At 42.5% G+C, this 17,492-nt stretch overlaps 2 protein-coding genes across 2 annotated transcripts in view; one reads left to right on the plus strand and one right to left on the minus strand.

The window, feature by feature from the left end:
- LOC138951778 (uncharacterized) overlaps nt 1-2,053 on the plus strand; it is a 37,234-nt gene extending 35,181 nt beyond the window's left edge. The window contains exon 12 of the mRNA XM_070323328.1: nt 239-2,053. Coding sequence (XP_070179429.1) covers nt 239-336 — 98 coding nt within the window. The 3' untranslated portion in view covers nt 337-2,053. The remainder of the gene's footprint in view (nt 1-238) is intronic.
- Nucleotides 1,791-16,105, minus strand: LOC138951777 (uncharacterized). Its single transcript, XM_070323327.1, has 12 exons — nt 15,955-16,105; nt 15,257-15,475; nt 13,212-13,318; nt 11,622-11,806; nt 10,676-10,879; nt 9,495-9,884; nt 8,608-8,747; nt 6,268-6,379; nt 4,892-5,217; nt 4,150-4,302; nt 3,516-3,685; nt 1,791-2,683 (listed from the first exon to the last, which is right to left on the minus strand). Exons 1-12 carry the CDS (start codon nt 15,966-15,968, stop codon nt 2,577-2,579), a joined length of 2,127 nt encoding a protein of 708 aa, XP_070179428.1. The 5' UTR covers nt 15,969-16,105; the 3' UTR covers nt 1,791-2,576.
- Nucleotides 16,106-17,492: the final 1,387 nt, after the last annotated feature.

A 17,492-nucleotide genomic window follows, 5' to 3' on the forward strand; every position in this document is an offset into this window, starting at 1 on the left:
CGAATGACTAATTCAGAAGCAATGTTTGTCTTCCTATAAATGTTTGTACAGTGCATATAGGACGGGTAGAAAGACAAAGCTTTGCCAAAAACAGTTATCCTTTTGTAATGATCCTCAGCTTCAGTTTCAGTCACTCTAATGTATTGATGTTTTGCTGCGCCATTCCATTAATGATCATTATGACATGCACCCATCTCCTGATAGATTTGATCAACGCATACATTTGTGTCTTTTACAGCAGGATCCACTACCGGTATCTCCAGTACCTTGAGAGCAACTTCCCCGTTAACCGTTCTCCTGTTGATCGTAGCTTTCATCGGTTTCCTTTTGTGTTAGAGTCAACAGTATTTGGTTACAACAAAATGTAGTTTTGTTCTGTTAGTTTTATGCAAGTCTAGGCGTGTTGGAGTGGACTGTATTTCTTTTTATTGCTTAATTCTTACGAGCCCAAAGGCGTTAATTAGAACAGAGCGTTAGTTTATTTTGTTTCTTTCGTGCGAGTGCGAGGGCGTTAGAAAAGTATGGATTTTATTTTCTTGCTTTCATACGATCTCAAGGGCGTTAGAACAGAGCGTAAGTTTATTTTGTTTCTTTCACGTGAGTGCGAGGGCGTTAGAAAAGTATGGATTTTATTTTCTTGCTTTCATACGATCTCAAGGGCGTTAGAACAGAGCGTAAGTTTATTTTGTTTCTTTCACATGAGTGCAAGGGCGTTAGAAAATTCTGGATTTGATTCTGTTGCTTTCATAATTATTAAGTCCAAGAAATATTTCATATTTCATGTTTGGAAAGGACTTTCAAGTCCAAGGGCGTTAGAACAGACTGCCACTTGATTTGAATTGTTTGTGTACAAGTCCGAGGGACGGACTGCAATTTTATTTTGTTGCTTTCAGTTAAATTAAAAAAAAGGGCGTTTGGACAGACTGCAATTGTATTTTATTGCTTTCGTACAAGTCCGATGGCGTTTGAACAGACTGCCTTTTCATTGTATTGCTTTCAAACATAATGAGTAAGCCCGATGGCGTTAAAACAGACAGTAATGTTATTTAAAGGCATACTAACGCACTCCCGTGTTTACAAAGTGTAGTTTGCCCACAATCGATGTCAAACGCACCATAAGACCATATAATGACGATATGTCACCATGCGCGGACCATAATACATGCATTACAGCTTGTTCTAGCCTCTGAAAAAGTGAGGATGTCAACAAAGCCGCGGTGTTAGCTCCCTTGCATCAACGTTACATGTGTTGCCAAATCTATAAATAGGACCATCTAGATCAAAATAAAAATTCAAATATCTCAACATTTAAGGGCTCCTAGACCACAATACTTTGCAGGGAACTTAATTTAGTCTGTCTCCAGCTCTGGGTAAAGCAATTAGCGTGTATATTCATCAGCTTTCTATGCCTTTAATGGCTTTCGTACCAAGGCCGTAAGAATATACTGTAATAATATTTTGATTTGTACATATATGTGAAAGTATGTCAGAATAGGCCTCGGATTAATTTTCTTACTTGTATTACAACTCCATAGGCGAAATGATAACAAAAGCTGAGTAGCATTTGGCAATAAAAGATAGTACTTTACTTATATAAGTCCCGAGAGGTATAAACAAGTTGTAACGGTAATTGTGTATGCTGATTATGTATCACACACACACACACACACACACACACACACACACACACACACACACACACACACACACATGCGCGCCAAGAAGACATAAGGGACACTTAAAACAATATTTGATTATACATTTAAACACAAATAAACAACAAGATCAAAATTGTTTATTTGTTTTTACTCAGTAAAAACAATAAAGTGTAACTTTTGTTCAAATGTACATGTACACGTGTAATAATGTTTACATATAGCGATTTCAGAATGCTTGAAATAGTTGTTGAAAAACTCATCATTGCAATTTTACATTTCACATTTTTGCAATGGCAATGTAGTCGTAATATTGAAAAGAATGTTCAAATGAAAGATAGGTAGAACTTTTGGATCTTTTTGGATTTTCTATTTTTCTTAATACAAAAAAAATCGTTTGAGATATGTTTGTGAATGTTTATGCGTGTGTGCGTGCCTTTCCCTCCGTGGGACTGTTTGTCTGTGTGTCCGTGTTTCCGTACATCAACCAATCAGTTTGACAGTTAAAATCACACATTCATTCAGGTCAGTGCGGATACTCGGTTAAGGTCAACATCTCTCATAAATTGATGTTTCACTTGTTTGAGCTTTGTTTATGTATAATTGTTTATTTGCGAACATATTTTGTATTCAATTTTAAGTATTGTGAGGATTTGCGCCGCATTAACAACCTTATTAGTAATATTATCATGACTGTTGTAATATTATTATAACTATCTCATGTTCGTGAAACAAAGCTGAGAAAATTAGGCCCGCGAAAACGGAGGAGGGGGTGGGGGGGGTCTTAACATGGATATAGCTTTACAGAGGTGTTTAACAAAAATCTCAAAAAGCAAAGTTTTAGATGGAGGAGGTCTTCAATTAGGAGGTGTTGGGGGGAAGGGGGGGGCGTGTTCACTGTAATCAATGGATAAACGCCTTCTAAAGAAGCTGCTTGCGTATCAGACAACCGATGATAGCGACGAGACTGCAAACTTCAAATAATCTTGTCGCGCCCTTTCCGGCAGAAGCTCCATTTGTTCTTGACACTGTTGAATAAGAAAAAAAAGATAGAAAGAAAAATTAAATCAAAAGAGTAGACTATTCATTTGTGGTGACGGTGCACGGCAAAAATACTTAGAAATTGGTCAATGAAACACACACGCGAAAATAGACATCCGCAGTCATTTATCACTCAACCCTGTCGTTTCTGAAACCTCTCCCGACTAAGAACCAAAACAGAACAAACACCTACTTGTCCAGTATATGAAACTTACATCCACAGGATGAAAGTCACTTGTCCATTGCAATACTTGTTATTCTCTCTGGTGCCGGAGACTGGTTCCGCATAATATAACTCTCACTTACTCTTGTTACACATGTCGTATGCATTTAGAGCGCTTACTTCCTCTTGTTTCTCAGATCTTGTCCAGTTTACACAAGACTGATCACAAAACATGATTGTCATCTCCGATAACGCTACTGTTGATAAATCAATCAATCAATCAATATGAGGCTTATATCGCGCGTATTCCGTGGGTACAGTTCTAAGCGCAGGGATTTATTTTTTATTTTTATTTTTATTTTTATGCAATTTATATCGCGCACATATTCAAGGCGCAGGGATTTATTTATGCCGTGTGAGATGGAATTTTTTTTACACAATACATCACGCATTCACATCGGCCAACAGATCGCAGCCATTTCGGCGCATACATCTACAATACTGGTTGACATTTTGTGGAAAGAATGCTATTCTCTCATATGTTTATATAAACTTCTAAGCGCCTCACAAAAATTAAAAATTAAAGCAATAATTCCCGTGTCATTTGCATTGGGGTGCAAGATTTGTCGCAATAATGTTGTTAAAAGTGTATTCACCATGAGTCGCGGGAAAGTCGTCACATTCAGGAAATCCGTCAGGAACGGCCCCCAGTCCCCCCTCGCTGCCGTCCAGGATCAAAGCCATGCCGCCCAGGTGATGCATCTCGATGTGGCAGTGAACGAACCACATACCTGGGTTGTTGGCTTTCAAGCGTAGCACAACATAGCTGATGAGAGAATCAATTGATTGTATCAAATAAACGCACATATATAATGTGCTCAAAGAGAAAAATCTGCAGTAGAAATGTTAAGGGAACGTACGAAGAATCAATTGATAATGTTCGCATAAAATGTTTGTACCTGGTGGTTGAGCACTATCTCTTGTACACGGTTAATTGAAACAAAATGTTTTGGAATGCACGCACGTACGCAAACACTCGGGCATGCATACACACGCGCATGCACGCCCAAAACACATACACACACACACACACACACACACACACACACACACACACACACACACACACACTCTCACACACACACACACACACTCACACACACACACACACACACTCTCTCACACACACACTCACACACACTCTCACACACACACACACACACACACATCCCCCACCCACCCCCACTCTCTACCCCCTCCCCCCACCACACATACACACACACGCCTTACCCTCCACTGGGTACAATGATGGTGTCTTTACGGATGGGGTTGTCCAGGTTAAGTCCTGGAACCTGACCGCCATCCTTTGCTCTCCATGACGTGTTGTTCCAGTTGGCCACGTTACAGAACTCGTCCTCACAATGAATGTCAGGGTTGTCGACCCTGGAAGTCGTATTTTAGAACCGAATGAGTTGCCTAGCTGCTGCTGATTCTTTATATGGGCACATAATAGGTAGCAAGATAGATAGAGAGAGGGAGAGATGGGCAGAGAAAGACAAAGACAGAAAGTTAAAAAAATAAAAAATAAAAATAAAGGTGAAAGAGATAGTGAGAGAGAGAGAGTGAGTGAGCGACAAGGTAAGCCAAGACTAAATCTTTATTTTCGAGGGTTTGGCATAAGCATTCAAGCGAGCTTATTGTTCAACCAACCCTCGCTTGAAATAAAAGGGGTGTACGACTGAGAAACAGAGAGAGAGACATAGACAGAGAGAGAGAGAGACAGATACAGAGACAGGAATACTCAGACAGACAGACAGGAACAGAGAGACAAATACAGAGAACTGAATTTTATCTCGATCAATTCCATTGAGAATATGGGCATTCAGTTAATAGTATCAATAAAAGTGTGGTAACTTCAGCAAGGATGATACATTATCATTAAAAGGAAAGCCGGAACAAAAATCAAGGACAAAACAACCCTGGCCACCTGGACGTTACATCCCGCCTTTAAAACAAGTTGCCTTAGACTTACACAAGCTTTCCAGTCTGGTTGTCGTACTCTGGGTAGCCCATCTTGACGACATAGAAGGAATAGCCATGGATGTGAACCGGGTGGGAGAACCCTGTCCCAATACCAAGGTCAAGCAGAACCAGCTGGTGCACGGCGTCACGGGTCAAGGTCACCGTGTGTGTGCACGTGCAGGTGACGTTAGCCTTGCCGCACTTCTCCATATCGCACAGAGTAGACATGGTCGTTGGGTGCAAGATGGCGGCCACGGGCGGTTTCTGGAAGGCGATTCCATTGATGGACGGGGGTGTATTGCCTTTGGAGCCAGGAAAGGCGAAGTTCAGAAACACCTGTGGATTTGAGATGGTGAGATTTACATTGTAACACTCATTCCTGCTGCCACGTACCTGACCATCACATTTGTTCTGAATGTTGTTTATATTGCCTCTCCTTTTCATATCACACTTGGTCTCCCTTCTGACCACTCCTTGAATGTCTTTCGTAAATGTAGTCTGCGTCTGCAAGCCCTTCCCTTACGTCCCTTTATAAATGTGTGATTGTTTCTTCGCTCTTCTCGTATGCAGGAAATAAATGGGTTGCTTGATTTGGTCGCTGCGCAGTAACCCCAGGGATATCAGACTAAATTTCCTTGAGGGTAATCCCAAGGAACAATCTGATACTAAATCCCAAAAATGATATCACAAAAGACGATTTTCGGAAATATCTCTGTTGCGCTTGCATGGGTTCTGAAATAGTAAGTACCCTTGCATTTGCGCAGAAAAAAAACATTGCCATGTGCTTCATGTACACGTGTTTGAGACACGCCCTCTCGTTAGTAACTGGCCTATAATGTCACGTGAGTGGGAAATAATGTCACGTGGGGAATCTATCCCACGTGACATTACAGGCCAGTCTCTCTTTCACAACCCATACAAACCCAACAAAAGTTATTCCCGGAATTCGTCTATTTGACTGGGGCGGGGATGTAGCTCAGTCGGAAGCGCGCTGGATTTGTATCCAGTTGGTCGCTGTCAGCGTGAGTTCGTCCCCACGTTCGGCGAGAGATTTATTTCTCAGAGTCAACTTTGTGTGCAGACTCTCCTCGGTGTCCGAACACCCCCCCGTGTGTACACGCAAGCACAAGACCAAGTGCGCACGAAAAAGATCCTGTAATCCATGTCAGAGTTCGGTGGGTTATAGAAACACAAAAATACCCAGCATGCTTCCTCCGAAAACGGCGCATGGCTGCCCTAAATGGCGGGGTAAAAAAACGGTCATACACGTAAAATTCCACTCGTGCAAAAAACACGAGTGTACTTGGGAGTTTCAGCCCACGAACGCAGAAGAAGAAGAAGAAGACGAAGTCTATTTGACTGAACAGTTATAACAACCCCACTCACCTCCTTTATTAAATTTGGAGGCGCGTCAGGAGCCGGTCTCAGCGGCGCGTTCGCCACAGCTTTCAGTTGATTGAGGTGAACACAGGTCGTGAGGTCATCAGTCGGGAAATAGCTGGCAACAACAAAAGCAGTTGAGTAACGCTTCAATGATGTTTTCTTCAGCTTGATCGTTTAGCCGGTTGCAATATTCTGAACAAGAATTGTTGAGTAATTAGTAGCCTATAAGTCGTAGTACAATTTTCTTGAACGTGTTTGAGTACAGCAGATAATTTGTTTCAGATCAGATCAAATTAATGTATCTTTATTATCTCACATAGAGAAATGTCAGTGGTGGTGCATGTAACATAAAGACAAACGAAACACTACAAGTTCATATTATGTACGACGAAGGTGACTTGCATGAAGACAAAGGAAACACTACAAGTTCATATTATGTACGACGAAGGTGACTTGCATGAAGACAAACGAAACACTACAAGTTCATATTATGTACGACGAAGGTGACTTCCTGTTTAACTTGACTCTTCGGTTTCAGTGAACACCTCACGCTCTAAATATTAATACAATTATTTTTCTGTTGACTCTGTCTTACAATGGTAACAGGGATCTAAAGGGTTATCTAAAGGGTAAAGCGAAATATATCAATGCTTCCAACATGCATCCACTCACTTGTCCCCCCTTACTAATGTTCTATCGTCTTTCTTCTTCTTTTTTGTGTGTGTATTTTTGTGTTTTTGTGCCTGAAGAAGACCCTTAGGTCGAAACGTCGCTGTTATTCGTTCCGTGTTCGTCATTTTAACGTGAGTACATTGCTTTTTGGTCTCTTCATTGTTCCCTCTCACGTGCAGTCGCCATTGTTTAATAGTAGCTTATTTCAAAGCAAGATGTAGCAGTGATAATTATGTTATTGTGGTTATTATTGGATTGGATTGGATAAGATTTACAGTCCAGTGAGGTTCCCCTCATGGAAATTCGGGGAAAGCGAGCTGCCATACATACGGCGCTACCCATATATTGTTTTTTTCCTGCATGCGTGTATTCATGTTTCCTGAGACTTAATGCCGTGTGAGATGGAATTTTTTTTACTTTATTCCAAGTCCCACGGGTATTTGATGGACATTTTTATCTATGCCTATACAATTTTGCCAGGAAAGACCCTTTTGTCAATCGTGGGATCTTTAACGTGCACACCCCAATGTAGTGTACACGAAGGGACCTCGGTTTTTCGTCTCATCCGAAAGACTAGCACTTGAACCCACCACCTAGGTTAGGAAAGGGGGGAGAAAATTGCAGCCTGACCCAGGCCTGAACACGCAACCTCTCGCTTCCGAGCGCAAGTGCGTTACCACTCGGCCACCCAGTCGAGGTAAAACCAGATTGTATCTGACTTTAAAGGCACACTCCTTCCCGTAAAATTAACATCTCAGACTTGGCCAAGTTTGACATGGGATAAGACCAACCCTCCAATTGGTCACATGTCAAAAGTTAACGGCCTTGGTTATCTCTGTGCCCAGTGGGAAGGTTTGTATTAATCTAATTTTACAAATCCTAACAGTGGCTTTTTCAGCGAACGCACGTATAAACCAAAACTATTGTCAACGCAGAAGAGAAGCCAAAATATGTGTCTTTACAAACTACAAGTACAAAGCGACGAGATGATGGTTCATGTCACACAGGGTTGCACCTACAGGGTGACCCAAAAAAAAGAGTACCCAAACAAAATTGAATAACTTTGTCAATTTTAACTTTTTTTTCTTTCTTTTTGAGGTGAGTCAAGCTAATCCACTGCATGGTTGGATGAAATAAAAGCTGTTCTCACAATGAACTATACTAATGATCAACGGACGTTTGCATAGAGACCTATTTTCGCACAAAATCATACAGAGATGTGCAAGTACAGTTCCAGAGACACTTCGGTCAGCGCGATTTCTATCTTTGGGGGTTCCTGAAAGACAACATCTACAGGAACAACCCACAGACAATCACAGAACTCAAGAGAGCCATCACAATTCAACCATTCGCGGAATCTCGCAACAGGAGTGTGTGCGGGTGATTGATAACTTTGCGCGGCGAGTTCAAGTTTGCCTGCAGCGGCGTTTGGAGCATGTTCTGTAGAATGAGCATAACTTTCCTGAAAGACAAGCTAGAACGCTAAAATTTTCTGTGCAAATCATGCAGAGGCTACTTGTGTGTGTAAATACATTTTATGAAGATTGCTTTATTTTTGTTCAATTTATGACGTTTTGTTTGGGTACTCTTTTTTTTGGGTCACCCTGTATTAGGGAGCTGAATTGGTTACTCGATAGCAAACTACAAAACAGACGGTGTCCTTGCTAATACGTGAAGGGACAGTTGACCACAACACAGCGGTCAATCGCAGTACAGCTTCTGTCGTCCGCTGTTGTCGGCAGGTAAAACGGAAGAATAGCGCTCGGAGTAGCACCCTTGTAGCGTAACACGGCTTCAGCCACGTGACGGACCTACACACGTATACAAACACAGTACTTTTGTGTAAATTTTGTACAAATAACTCTCTCCACCCCAAGAAAAAATACACACACTAAAACAAGGCTCAAGAGAACCGAATAAACCACACTGAAGCACATATGTGACCCTCCACCACGAAATGAGTCGCATGTCACCTTGCACCGTTCTGCGCCAGGCTTGATATAAGTCCGGGGAGTGCCTGGTAACAGTGTGAGGGTCACCTTAGTCACGGGCTTATAACTCAAACAGTTTTTGCTCTTTTCTAAAACGGTTTTCACCACTGGATAGAGCATAAAAAACTCTTTCCGAAAATGTAAAAAATATGAAAATCATGCAAAGGTGACATATGACCCATTCCGCGGTGGAGGGTCACATATGGCACCAGTCTGAAGGGAAATGAGGAGGGTTTGGTGGCTGGCTGATTCTTTTTAAAGTCTTCAAGGCAAGCTTTGAAACTAACTAATGATAGGTTTAACTGGTAGCTCTATCCCGCTGAGAGGCCTAGGAAACGGCTGCCAGAACCCTGCCCGCGCTTACCATACCAATCCCAGAACAGTGTCTTGCCTGTGGGAGAAACAGTATCAAGAGATCCTGAAAGAATCATCAAGTAATCACACAACAATATTTTAAAACAGAGAAAATTAATGATCAAGTAATGACACAAAAACACAGAAACCAACTACACCCACAACTAACAAAAATATAAGCAATGTAAGTTGCATCTAGTACTAGATCCTCACCGTAGTATCAATCTCAAGGGTTTCAGCCAGGATCATATACTCGTCCACGCTTTTGTTGGCGGTCAGGATGAAGTCGTATCGCTCTCCAGGGTTGATGACGAACGATTCCGCAGCAACCTCTTCGAAATCGTGACCGTCAGTGGCCTTGACCCCGATTCTGTGACCTTGAACCGAGACCCGGAAGGGATAGATGGCCCCTGCGGCGATGACCCGGAAGCGGTACTGCTTGCCTTGTTCGACCTCAATGATGTCAAGAGGGGTCTGGTACTGGACTTGTGGCGAAGGGGAAGTCCTGTTGTAAAAGCGTCCGCGCCCGTTTATGAGGCCGGAGTGGAACTGGAAGCTGCTGAATTTGGCACCGTCAAGAGACTCCGTGGGGCCCAGCTTTTGCTATTGAATCAATCAACCAATCAGTCAGTCAATCAATAAATCGATCGATCAATCAATCAATTAATCAATCAATGTATCGTCCAATCAATCAATGACATTTTCAGGTTCTTAATCAATTGCTCAATCAGTCCATGAATGCTTCAGTTAATCAATCAGTCAGTCACTAAGTCAAACAAACACCCAACTACTCAACCAATATATCGTACGATCATTCATTCAATCAACCAGTCGATGCAATTGGGTGTATGTGAATGTCTCTGAGTTTGGTTGGAAAGAAAAGAGACGGCTGGAGGTAGACCAGAGTTTTGTAGAGAGCTTGATTATGCGCACCTGATTGCTCAAATCCGGGTCCTTTCTTATATATCTATGCTTGTTATTCGTCGCGTTATGTGCTTTGAAGTGCTGGTGTTGCTTTACGCCTACACAATTGCCAAAATATGATAATTTTGGCAGAAGCAGCCGAACTTTCTCATACCGTCTGTGATTCCATCGATCAACTCTATTTACGGAATTCGCGATCCAACAAACAAATGAGCAAACCAAAAACACAACAAAGAAGTACATTGACGCAAAGGACAAAACAACAACAACAACAACAACAATACAACGTCCACCACCACCGCCTACAACAAAAACAACAACAACAACAACAACACAAAAACAACAACAACACCAACAACAAAACACCACCACCACCACCCCCACCACCCCCACCTCCACCACCACCCCAACCAACAACAACAACAACAACAACAAAAACAACAACAACAATATCAACAATAACAACTGACCATCACGTCACCCTTCATGTTGTAGACGCCGAGGTCACTACGGTCAGAAGAGAGGTCGTGGTTCCAGTCTTGCAGAACCAGCACGCGCTCGTCACGCGGCAAGGCACCGTTCGTCTTGTCCAGCACAATCAGAGGTCCGAGGATTCCCATGCTTCGCTGAGCTCCGATGTGAGAATGGTACCAGTAGCTGCCTGGTACGTTGGACTGCAGGAATATATCATTCACGAGGTTTCAGGATTTAGTTTAAAGTGTATGTTGTTTAAATCAAAAATGTATTAAATTATTTATTAAATATATTGTCATAAATTAAACGTTCCATTAACCTGCCATTCTTGTTTTTTACATGTAGTCAAGTTTTGACTAAATGTTTTAACATAGAGGGGGAATCGAGACGAGGGTAGTGGTGTATGTGTGTGTGTCTGTGCGTGTGTGTGTGTAGAGCGATTCAGACTAAACTACTGGACCGATCTTTATGAAATTTCACATGAGAGTTCCTGGGTATGATATCCCCAGACGTTTTTTTCATTTTTTCGATAAATGTCTTTTATGACGTCATATACGGCTTTTTGTAAAAGTTGAGGCAGCACTGTCACACCTTCATTTTTCAATCAAATTGATTGAAATTTTGGCCAAGCAATATTCGACTCTGAATCGCTCTACACACACACACGCACAGACACACACACACACACACACACACACACACACACACACACACACACACACACAAACACACACACATACACCACGACCCTCGTCTCGATTCCCCCTCTATGTTAAAACATTTAGTCAAAACTTGACTAAATGTAAAAAACAACAGAAAAATCTTGTTCGGGTACAGGGTGGGTTTTCGGTGGGATGGGGTTAGGTAGTTGGGTAGGGGTAGGTCGTGGTTTTGGGTGGAAGGAATCATAAGAAAACACACACAACAGACAATCTAACTGACCGAAAAGGTGTGTCTGAAGCTCTCCCCGGGATGTATCGGACACTGAGAGACGAAGGCCACGCCGTCCATGTAGGAGTTGGCTTGCATGTCCAGTCCGTGCCAGTGGACGGTCAGACTCTCGCTGTTCAGCTCGTTGACCACAGTCACCGCCACCTTCTGGCCTTTGTAGAAGGTCAAGCATGGAGCTGTAACGTCAAGGAGCACGTGGACAGTCAGACAGTTAGTAAATCCAAAAACAAAGAGACTGCCAACGTTCCAAAATTCAGAATCAAAAAACAGGAAAGGTAGGTTGTTGGAACGTTTGTTATTGACAAAACAATTGCTGTTTTGTCAATAACAAACGTTCCAACAACCTACCTTTCTTGGTTTTTTTTATTCTAGACAGTTAGTAGTTTCCGTGCTTTAAAAGGGATGGTTGCTGATATGTATTTTCTTCGGTAAATTTGCCGAAAAGTCCAGAACAGTTTTGGCAAATTTGGAAAGTTTAAGACAGGCTATGGCGTCACCTTTCCCCCATCGTTACATAAACAAACATCGGTAGTAGACGATGTTCGGAAATAACTCTGTCGGGGTTGTATGGGTTATGAAAGAGTGAATACCCTTGTGTTTTGAGGACAAATGTGACCCTCCACCACGAAATGAGTCGCATGTCACCTCGCGCGGTTCTGCGCTTGGCTGAATAAAAGTCCGGGGAGTGTCTGGTAACAGTGTGAGGGTCACCTCAGTCACAGGCTTATAACTCAAACAGTTTTCGCTCTTTTCTAAAAACGGTTTTCACCACTGGATAGAGCATAAAACACTCTTTAGAAAAATGTAAAAAAAATGAAAATCATGCAAAGGTGACATGCGACTCATTCCGTGGTGGAGGGTCACAAATATTCCCATTCACGTGGTTAATACGAACCCCTCGCTAGTGATTGCCCCCGTGGATTGCTTGTCTCCCTACAAACAAGGGTATTCAATCTTTCAATAGGCCTACCCATACAAACCCGAGAGATTTATTTTGGGAATTCGTCTATTTCAAAGGCATGAATGACAGGGATGAAAAAAGGTCTTTCTCTCGCGGGCAACTCAAATGGTGCTTGTCAAGCATGCTGGATTTATGTCAAACCTATATTGACGCTAGTTCTGTGTCATGTTATTTTGTTAGAGGCAAGCGCAGGATTGTTTGTGTGTGTGAATAGAATAGAATAGAATAGAATAGAATAATATAGAATAATGTTTATTGTCATGAACCAGTAAAGTTATTGACACAACAAACAACAAATAATGCATTGTATGTGTGTGTTTGTGTGTGTGTGTGTGTATGTGTGTGTGTGTGTGTGTGTGTGTGTGTGTGTGTGTGTGTGTGAGTGCGTGCGTGCTCGCGTGCGTCTGTGTGTGTGTGCGCTTGCGTACGTAAGTGTGTGTGTACTTAAGTGCGTGCGTGCGAGCGTGCGTGCGTGCGAGCGTGTATGTAACGAAGTAATGTTAGTGACGTGCGACAGGAAGGGGGGGGGGGGGGGGGGGGGGGGGGGGGGGGGGGGGGGGGGGGCGGGGGGGCTGAGGACGCTATTTTTTTTTTAGTGAAAGACATCACACAAAACATACCCGGCATAGTTCCATTGACGACTGAAACCAGCCTGTAGGGTGTAGCCCCATCGGCGATAACAACGTCCTGCAAGTCCTCGTCGCTCCATGGCTCCCCGTTCAAATTACTGTGAAATAAACAAGTCAAGTTGCTGTACAGCGCTAATCACAGGCACTTGACACGAGGTAGGCGGGGCATGTGGGTTGGATGGCGTACGTGCTCTTAGGACTACTACTACTTCTACTACTACTACTACTACTACTACTACTACTACTACTACTACCACGACAGTGGAACCCCCATTTTAAGACCCCTCACCCCAATGAAAGACTTTTTATCTTTTAGATTTGTTTTCTTAACATCAGCAAATTTACTTCCTTTTTAAGACCTGATTTTCTCTGATTTTTAGGAGGTCTTAAAAGGGGGGTTCCACTGTACTACTACCGCCCACCTCGTGTCGAGTGCCTGTGTCGCTTATGATGCGATCCAAGAAACATCGCTCCAAATATAGACAACAAAAAGTCAGTTAGAGTTATGCGGAACTGGTCTCTTGGCACCTGAGAAATGAAACAAGTTCTACTCTCTCTCTCTCTCTCTCTCTCTCTCTCTCTCTCTCTCTCTCTCTCTCTCTTTCTTTCTCTCTCTAGCTCTCTGTCTACTCTCTCTCTCTCTTTCTCTCTCTCTCTCTCTCTCTCTCTCTCTCCACCTCTCTCTCTCTCTCTTTCTCTCTCTTTCACAAGGGCTTGTATTTCCGAGAAATAATTTGAGTCAGGTAAAACCATTTTGGGAGTGGAGGCCGGGTACGAAGAATGCGCAGTCAAATGTTTTGTTAACAGGATCTGTTGACAATGATCACATACCGACCGGCTCTCATTTTTCAGTGAGACAAATCCTGGGGCCAGTGGGGGTGGGTGTGGGGTGAGGGTGGGGGTGGGGTGAGGGGGGTGGGGTGTGGGCTGTTTGTGGGAGGGTGTTGGATGAGGCAAGACTGAGAGACAAAGAGAGAAGGAGAGAGAGAGAGAGAGGAGACAGTCACACAGACAAACTTTCTCTTCACCGTCGCGCAGCTAAACTTATCATGCCGGGTCCGCAAACATCAACAGATCAAAAGCTTAACAGCCTTTTTTTTTATTACGAAGCGCCTAGCTTGCTAGGGGGGTCCGGGGGCATGCCCCCCCGGAAAATTTTGAAAAAAAGGATGCAAAATGGTGCAATCTGGTGCATTCTGAGGATGATCATTACCAGTTTCAGGCAGCAGATTTTGTCACTGATTAATACCCCAAAAATTGAAACTCAATGTAAAATAAAGAAATGCATACCTCATTCAATATTTTTATTTTTTGGCTGGGGGGGGTCCGGAAACCCTAGAACACACCCACCCCCCACCCCCCTCGTTGTGGGGGTCAGGGGGCAAAGCCCCCTGAAGCTGACGGGTAGGTCATATTCTGAGATAGGAAAATGGTCGCTCCTTGCATGAAACGGCATAAAATAAGCAATAATAAAAAAAAAATTAAATAAGTAAGGTACATGTTTAGGCTAGGGGGGGGGGTTGCGCAACCCCCATAACCCCCCCGGTAGTCCGGCCCTGGAGAGAGAGAGAGAGAGAGAGAGAGAGAGAGAGAGAGAGAGAGAGAGAGAGAGAGAGAGAGAGAGAGAGAGAGAGAGAAAGAAAGAAAGAACGAGAGAGAGAGAGCGAGAGAGAAGGGGGGAGATATAGAGGGAAGAGAAAGAGAGAGATATGGAGGGAGAGAGATAGAGGGAAGAGAGAGAGAGAGCCTGAGAGAGAGATGGAGAGAGAGTGAGAAAGAGAGATGGGGGGAGAGAGAGATAAAGGGAAGAGAGATAGAGAGAGAGAAAGAGAGAGAGAGAGAGGGTGGAGAGAGAGAGAGAAAGAAAAGAGAGAGAGCGCACGAGAGAGAAGACTTTTAACAGAGAGAAGACAGACAGACCGAAAGACAGAGAGAGACTGACCGAGAGACAGAGTGAGAGAGAGACAGACCGAGAGACACAGAGAGAGAGAGAGGGGGGAGAGTCTCCACAATCCCACAGACAATATGCTTGTCACCTGTAAACGTTGTAGTTGTTTACAAAGAGCCCTGTGCCATTGGGTTTGGTCAGAGTGAGTTTGTAGCCCACAACCAGTTTGAATTCACAGCTGTCGTCTGTTTCCGTGCACCGTCCGCCGTCCACTGTTGGCGTGTAGTCTTCGCACAACCTTTGCTGAGCTACCGCGGAACCCAAAAGACTCCCGATTGCCAACATGCAGACGAAAAGGTCGTGGTATCTGAATGCGATAAAATAAAATAAAACAAAATAATAAAAAGCCACAGAATGAATGTGAGAAAGATAGAAGAAAGAATGTAATTATTTTATTAGTGTTTAAAATATCATTATTTAATTGAAAAAAAAGAACAAACAAAGAAAAAAGAAAGAAAAAAAGACAGACAGACAGAAATAAACAAATAAACACATAATATAATTTTGTGTTTAGTATATGTCAGCCTCAGATGCAAACTCCGCAGTCAGTCTCTCAACAACAACAAAAATAAAAGAAAGAGAAGTGGGAGGAGATAAAGCAAATACGAGAAGAACAGAAAAAAGGTGGACACAATCAATGTTACTCACGAGTACCGGTTCATGTCTTGTCAAAATTCATGTAATTTTTCATGTTCTCCCTTTTTTTTATTTTAAATTTACAAACAACGAAGCGTTAAAAAAAAAAAGACGAGGGGGAAAAACAAACACTTAAAAACATCAACATACCTTATTGTTTGCATGCTGACTATTCGACCGGGGTCTGCCTGCACTTTCCAAATTCAGAGACTGAAGTTTGGGATTCCTATAGACGATACGATACGTGACCGACCAAGATCCTGTTTACTTGTCTATTTGACTGTGCACGACGCTGCTTCAACGCATTTATACATTTGTTTCCGTACGCAAGTTTCAGGAATCCCATCTTGCTCAATGAAAGGTATAGCTTCCTTGTTAGTGATACACACAACACAGGAGCGTGAATCAGTGGGCTTAGCTCTCATACCATTACCAGTATTGTCGGAGTATCCCTTCCCTTTTTTATATTTAGTCAAGTTTTGACTAAATATTTTAACATCGAGGGGGAATCGAAACGAGGGTATGGTGTATGTGTGTCTGTCTGTCTGTGCGTGTGTGTGTGTGTGTGTGTGTGTGTGTGTGTAGAGCGATTCAGACTAAACTACTGGACCGATCTTTATGAAATTTGACATGAGAGTTCCTGGGTATGAAATCCCCGAACGTTTTTTTCATTTTTTTGATAAATGTCTTTGATGACGTCATATCCGGCTTTTCGTGAAAGTTGAGGCGGCACTGTCACGCCCTCATTTTTCAACCAAATTGGTTGAAATTTTGGTCAAGTAATGTTCGACGAAGCCCGGGTTTCGGTATTGCATTTCAGCTTGGTGGCTTAAAAATTAATTAATGACTTTGGTCATTAAAAATCTGAAAATTGTAAAAAAAAGTAAAAGTTTATAAAACGATCCAAATTTACGTTTATCTTATTCTCCATCATTTGCTGATTCCAAAAACATATAAATATGTTATATTCGGATTAAAAACAAGCTCTGAAAATTAAATATATAAAAATTATTATCAAAATTAAATTGTCGAAATCAATTTAAAAACACTTTCATCTTATTCCTTGTCGGTTCCTGATTCCAAAAACATATAGATATGATATGTTTGGATTAAAAACACGCTCAGAAAGTTAAAACAAAGAGAGGTACAGAAAAGCGTGCTATCCTTCTTAGCGCAACTACTACCCCGCTCTTCTTGTCAATTTCACTGCCTTTGGCTGCCATGAGCGGTGGACTGACGATGCTACGAGTATACGGTCTTGCTGAAAAATGGCAGCTACTTGACTAAATATTGTATTTTCGCCTTACGCGACTTGTTTTGTTGTTGTTGCGGGGAGCATTCTTCTTCATTGGTCTTTTTTTCCAATCAAATTTACACCATAACAACTTTCAGTCTAAGTGTCTTCATTTTGATTCCAAATCAAACATACATACGGAGTATCCCTGGTCTCAAAAGGTATCACACACAGGAGCAGCAGAAGCGTTGTCTACCTGTGCGAATTCCCATTTTTGGTTTTATTTCGCTTCGTTTGTGTCGTACCGGTATTGCGTACGGGTTAACCGAAATTGTAGCATGATAGTCTGGCTAGGTACTTTTCTATTCTTACAATCAAACCGACGTGGTCATCATCGAACGTATCACCGCACGTCACCCGACGTAATCATCATCGTACGTTATCTGACGTGGAC

This window comes from Littorina saxatilis, linkage group LG17 (assembly GCF_037325665.1).
Source record: "Littorina saxatilis isolate snail1 linkage group LG17, US_GU_Lsax_2.0, whole genome shotgun sequence".
Lineage (NCBI taxonomy): Eukaryota > Metazoa > Mollusca > Gastropoda > Littorinimorpha > Littorinidae > Littorina > Littorina saxatilis.